This window comes from Habropoda laboriosa, unplaced genomic scaffold (genome assembly GCF_001263275.1).
Source record: "Habropoda laboriosa isolate 0110345459 unplaced genomic scaffold, ASM126327v1 scaffold77, whole genome shotgun sequence".
Taxonomy (NCBI): domain Eukaryota; kingdom Metazoa; phylum Arthropoda; class Insecta; order Hymenoptera; family Apidae; genus Habropoda; species Habropoda laboriosa.
Window position 1 is genome coordinate 40,552 of NW_017100200.1, and position 6,426 is coordinate 46,977.

At 38.0% G+C, this 6,426-nt stretch overlaps 1 protein-coding gene across 1 annotated transcript in view; it reads left to right on the forward strand.

Moving 5' to 3' along the window:
• LOC108570402 (inositol 1,4,5-trisphosphate receptor) overlaps positions 1 to 6,426 on the forward strand; it is a 25,639-nt gene that overhangs the window by 8,921 nt on the left and 10,292 nt on the right. Inside the window, exons 9-18 of the mRNA XM_017932263.1 lie at positions 1 to 103; positions 202 to 352; positions 468 to 615; positions 3,211 to 3,550; positions 3,617 to 3,782; positions 4,084 to 4,303; positions 4,388 to 4,926; positions 4,986 to 5,101; positions 5,172 to 5,307; positions 5,391 to 5,648. The exon at positions 1 to 103 is cut by the window's left edge and continues 44 nt beyond it. Coding sequence (XP_017787752.1) covers positions 1 to 103; positions 202 to 352; positions 468 to 615; positions 3,211 to 3,550; positions 3,617 to 3,782; positions 4,084 to 4,303; positions 4,388 to 4,926; positions 4,986 to 5,101; positions 5,172 to 5,307; positions 5,391 to 5,648 — 2,177 coding nt within the window. The remainder of the gene's footprint in view (positions 104 to 201; positions 353 to 467; positions 616 to 3,210; positions 3,551 to 3,616; positions 3,783 to 4,083; positions 4,304 to 4,387; positions 4,927 to 4,985; positions 5,102 to 5,171; positions 5,308 to 5,390; positions 5,649 to 6,426) is intronic.

The window sequence follows — 6,426 nt, forward strand, 5'->3', positions numbered from 1 at the left end:
TTATGTTGCACCTTCACGTGGACAGAGATCCCCAAGAACAGGTGACACCGGTGAAATACGCTCGACTCTGGTCAGAAATTCCATCGAAGATGAGCATTAATGAGTACGTGATAGAGAATGTGGCATTACGTAACACACACACACGCGCGAGGTGAATGTATACATTTTGGAATATTTACGAAATGTATTGTCTGCTTTTAGTTATGATGCAAACAGGATGAGGGATCAAAATAAGGAAGCTGTGCGCGCTAAATTTAGCGCCACTATCATGTTCGTGGAAGACTATTTGTGCAATGTTGTGGCAAAAATGTGGTCCTTTGCGGACCAAGAGCAGAACAAGCTTACATTTGAAGTAAGATAAACTATACACCGAAACACGTTCTCTTCTGAAAAAGAAAAATTCTTTTCTTTCAGAAGAAGAAAAATCGCAATTATTTAATGCTTTTTTGTTTCAATTTTTCTTCTAGGTCGTTAAATTGGCGCGCGATTTAATTTATTTCGGATTCTACAGTTTCAGCGACCTCTTAAGATTAACGAAAACGTTGCTCAGTATTTTGGACTGTATTTCAGAGAATGACGTAGCCGACGGAAAGATTCCAACTGGCGAAATCGATTGTAAGTGGATCGTCAGTTTTCTTTTGTCCGGTTACATCAAACGCATAAATTAACACACTCGCTTGGATACAACGTTCTCCCTTTGTACAGCAAATATTGTCCTCCTGATTGAATATCCCCTTCAACGCACCTCAGAATATCATTGTATCGTCGTTCTCATATCGCAGCGTGTAAATATTTTATACTAAATGAATAAACTGCATTTCAGTGTTAACTTTCGACGTCGGTGTCGGGGTTTTTTTTTCGTGTTAGCTTTACACAGAGTTAATTCTTCGGTACGCGATGATTAAAACAGACACATGTAGCAATTATGTACATATTTCTACGTATGCTTAAGTATAATTCACTAACCAATATTGAAAACCCCTAAAGCTGATTCTGTGGACTCCCAGGAGACAGGTAATACAATAACAACGAATTAGCCGAGGTTTAAGCTGATTTACGACAATTCGATTCTGTTTCTATTACATTTATGATTTAAACCTTGTGTTTTGTGCTGCCTTGTAGTCTTTGTTTGCACTTCTGTTCATTTTACCGAGCACCTTCCTTCAATATTTTCCCTTTTTATGGCATAAATATCTACTTTGTTTCATTTCCAAAGCTTCGCTTGAAATTTGCTTTTTATTTTTATTTTTTTTTGGTAATTGTATGCAATAAATAGACTAAGAATGAAGTACTTCCACTTCTTAAAATACGAGAGTGGATTGAAAAGTTCTTGGTTTAAGTGCGAAAGACTGTTACTAGGTACTTTTAATTTTTATTGTATAATCTGTAATCATTTATGTACTGGTGTAAGGGGAAGTCCCTAAGTCAATTCCTGCGTGGGTCCTCTGAAGATTAGCGTTTCCACGCACTCAAGGCGCTGGCCAAACAGTGCCGAAGAGTCGAGTCAGTAGAAGTAAAGAAAACATTCGTAAGCTAAAGAAAGTTAAAGGCTGGCAAAAGATAGTTCAGGTGCAGATTTACATGGGTCCTTGGTTAAACGGAGATAGTAGACTCACGAGACTATGGTTTGAACTCAATCGTAAGAAGAACCATCGCGAAGGCAGTGGACTCGTGAGACTATGGTTTGGGCCCAATCATAGAAAGAACCATCAAGAAGGCACAAGCTAAAGAAAGTTAAAGGCTGGCGAAAGATAGTTCAGGTGCAGATTTACATGGGTCCTTGGTTAAACGGAGGTAGTGGACTCGTGAGACTATGGTTTGGGCCCAATCATAGAAAGAACCATCAAGAAGGCAGTGGACTCGTGAGACTATGGTTTGGGCCCAATCATAGAAAGAACCATCAAGAAGGCAGTGGACTCTTGAGACTATGGTTTGGGCCCAATCATAGGAAGAACCATCGCGGAGATAGTGGACTCACGAGACTATAATTTGGGCCCAATCGTAGGAAGAACCATCGCGAAGGCAGTGGTCTCGTGAGACTATGGTTTGGGCCCAATCATAGGAAAAACCACTGCGGAGATAGTGGACTCACGAGACTATGGTTTGGGCCCAATCGTAGGAAGAACCATCGCGAAGGCAGTGGACTCGTGAGACTATGGTTTGGGCCCAATCATAGGAAGAACCATTGCGGAGATAGTGGACTCACGAGACTATGGTTTGGGCCCAATCATAGGAAGAACCATTGCGAAGGCAGTGAACTCGTGAAACTATGGTTTGGGCCCAATCATAGGAAAAACCATCGTGGAGATAGTGAACTGCCGAATTCTGGTTAGAGGCCCCTTTATCCAGGGCTCCGGCAGGTGAACTGCGTTCCAACTCCTTGGGTACCAACCTGCATACTGTGTATACTCTGTTCAAAATGAGAGTAACCTCACTCTCGGACCGATTCTCGTCCGTTCTGCGCATAGACAGAGAGCGTAAGGTAAGACGGAGAAAAACGTAGGCGGTTAAGTGGGGGTTTGGACGTTCTAGCCCTGCCTTGGGCACGTCCCATGCGCGAAGCGAGGTTACTCTCATTTTGAACATAGTATAGACCTGCTCAGGGACAAGAAGGGCTCTTCGCTCGCTCCGTCCGAATTTTTCACCATGCGGTGCTATATGATCCGATTCAATGACAATAATGGAAATACGTGTGCTCTACTTTTATGATTATGTTAGAGAAAGTGAACCTATGTGGAGTGGGCATTCCTTCCAGGCGCAAACTTTTGATCTCTGCACAGTAATTGCCAGAGTGTGGAAACTCGGTTGGTCCCACCAGTGGCATTGTGCCAGGTTCTGCCCTAATTTCTCGCCCATAGGGTCCGTGTAGATAGGCTAAACCGATCTAAGGACCCTGAATAAGTTTTTCAAAAGCCTTGAATGATCCTTGCAGTGAGACTTTTTATCATTAGCTATTGGATTACTGCTTATTTCTCTCTTTTGTCTATCTCTTCTACGTCGCTGCAAATACTTACTTCTACTTCACAAGCTGTAAAAGAGAGATAAAAAAGGATAGAGCTATGAAACTTCGTACATCGGTACACAAATGATTACATATTGCACAGTAAAAATTACAAACACCTAGCAACAGTTTTCCATACTTGGACCACGAACCTTCGTACGCAACCTCGTATCAAGAACACGTATAAAATAGTTCATAATATTTAACAGCTGAAGGTGGAGTATTGCGATGTATCGGAGACATGGGAGCAGTAATGACGAGCTTAACTTTGGGCCCAGCTGGACAAGTACTAGCTGGAAGTTCTTCACCTAGACCAAAACCACTCTCGAAGAAAGAGTATCCATTGGTGATGGACACCAAGCTGAAAATAATCGAAATTTTACAATTTATACTCGACGTACGATTAGACTACAGGATATCTTGTTTACTGAGTATTTTTAAGCAAGAATTCGACGAAACTGAGAGAGCTTCCGGTGACCTGAGTCTTGGTCAGAGAACTATCGATTTAGAGTTAATCGGCACACAAGCAGAGGGTATATTCGGTAGCAGGTAATCAATAATTAATTATTTTAATTTTATCATTAGACAGATATTTCAATGAATTATTCCATTCAGCGAGGAATGCGTGGCGTTGGATCTGGATGGTCAAGGAGGCAGAACATTTTTACGCGTTTTGCTCCACTTAGCAATGCACGATTATCCTCCGCTGGTTTCTGGCGCGTTGCACCTACTCTTTAGACATTTTAGCCAGAGACAGGAAGTTTTGCAAGCCTTTAAACAAGTATGTTCTATGTAACATTAGGTTGGAACAAAAATTCGTAGAAAAATTCGTTCGTTAAACCACCTTTAACAATTCGTCGCCTAAAATGACCGCGAAAATGAACAGCCTCAAAGATGGCGAAAGATATTGGACCAAAACGGCATATGTGATTGAATAAATCTACGCACAAATATCTAAACATTGCCTTTGAATTTCATTTAAAAACTTCTACGAACTTTTCTTCCAACCCAATATTGTATATTTGTAATATTATCACGGTACTTGAGACAACAACAAAAATTGATTAACTTCTCTGGAATAGGTACAACTTTTGGTTTCTGACAGTGACGTTGAGTCTTACAAACAAATCAAGTCAGACTTGGATGTTCTACGACAATCAGTTGAGAAATCGGAACTTTGGGTTTACAAGTCGAAAGCTTCGGAAGAACATGGCGGCAAGAAGAAGAAGAGCAAAGAGGATGAAGATGAAGGAGCTACTCCTCGTAAAGCACCGCCTCAACTATCTATGTCGGATAAGAAAGGTTCTAATTACAATTTCAAATACAAATTCGTTGAATTTAGAAAAAAAGATACGTTTATAAAGGAAATATCGTTCACAATTGCAGGATCAGCGATCGATTTAGACATCGGTCCGCCATTGCACGCAGACCAGGCGGAAGAATACAAGAAGATCCAGCAAATTTTGATTCGAATGAACAAATTATGCATTCAAACGATAGGCGGTCAGCTGAAACCGCGAAAACACGAGCAGAGACTTCTACGCAATGTCGGAGTGCACACTGTTGTTTTAGATTTGTTGCAAGTTCCGTTCGATGCGAAAGAAGATGTTCGAATGAACGAGTTAATGCGACTAGCTCATGATTTCTTGCAGAACTTCTGCTTGGGCAATCAACAAAATCAAGTTCTGTTGCACAAGCAATTGGATCTGTTTTTGAATCCTGGTATAAGGGAAGCTCAAACTGTGTGTAGTATTTTTCAAGACAATTCAACTTTGTGCAACGAAGTGAGTGCCAAGGTGATACAGCATTTTGTGCACTGCATAGAAACTCATGGGAAGCACGTGCAATATTTGAAGTTCCTTCAGACTATAGTGAAGGCTGAAAATCAGTTCATTAGAAAATGTCAGGAAATGGTGATGCAAGAAGTAAGTGTTCACGTTAGACTTTGAAAGCCTTTAGAAATACTAATTTGTACTTTTCACAGTTGGTTCAAGCTGGAGAGGATGTTCTAGTTTTCTATAACGACAGAGCTTCTTTCAATCATTTTGTGGAAATGATGAGATCTGAGCGACACAGGATGGATGAAAGTAGTCCACTCAAGTATGCATTTTTAAAAGATGTAATAGTGCTGTAAATTATATGGTATATTTTATATTAACTTGTATTTTAGGTATCATGTAGAATTGGTTAAATTGTTAGCTTGTTGTACGATGGGGAAAAATGTGAACACTGAAATTAAATGTCATAGTCTTCTACCATTAGACGACATTGTTGCTATGGTGTCTCATCCTGATTGTATACCAGAAGTAAGTTTATTTTTCGAGAAATAAAGTATTTTATCTTTCTATAGAAATGAATTATAGATAATTATTTAAATTCATTTTCTTAGGTGAAAGAAGCATATATTAACTTTCTGAATCATTGTTACATTGACACAGAAGTTGAGATGAAGGAGATTTATACATCAAACCATATGTGGTCGTTGTTTGAAAAGTCTTTCATTGTAGATATGGGAATAATAGCAACGGCAACGCATGATCGCGAACACGCTGATACAGCTTTAGAAAATTATGTGACAGGTTGCCTAATGAATATCATTACGACGTTCTTTAGCAGTCCATTTTCAGATCAAAGTACCACAGTGCAGGTATCGTATTCTTCTGTTTCATTATGTTAAAAGAATTTTCTGGTTTTCGTTTTTCTTTCTTTTTCCTTTTTAATATTGTTACGATTTTAACAAATTTACGATATATAAATTGGCCCAATTTTGTTCGATTTAAACGAATTATTCATCTTTGTGAATTTTTCAAACTAATGTTAATATCTATTTGGTGGATATGGCACCTTAATTATATTTTGCGCACATTAACGTACGGATATAATTAATTAATAATGCAGAAGGAGATTCGTTTTTTATTAAATGTGTTTATGTAACTTTTTATCAAGGCACAAATTGATCATTTCTTTCTTCATACGATGTCATTTTTTATCATGTTTTACATGTCAAATATTTATTTGTGATTATATTTATTTATATTAAATTGCGAATTGTATAGTTGGTATTATTATTCTTCTGATGTTTTGCACAACGAAATACTATATATACACCGAACTGATAAGAAAGTTTTTCCTTAATATCAAAACGAAGAATATATGTTTATGTAACAAAGGTGTTTTTATTATATAAAAATAATGATTGTAATTATACAATATATGTATGGTCCCGTTAATTTGCAACATACTTAGATACTTTAAAATTAAATATTTATTATGTTTCATTACTTAACTGAAGTACGAGATAATGGAGGTAACTTTTAGAAAAAAATACCGAATTACTGAATTAGAAATAATTAATGTAATGACTTGAATTCGAAAATTGCATAAATCTCACAATAGGTGATAGATATAGTAGTATCATATAAATA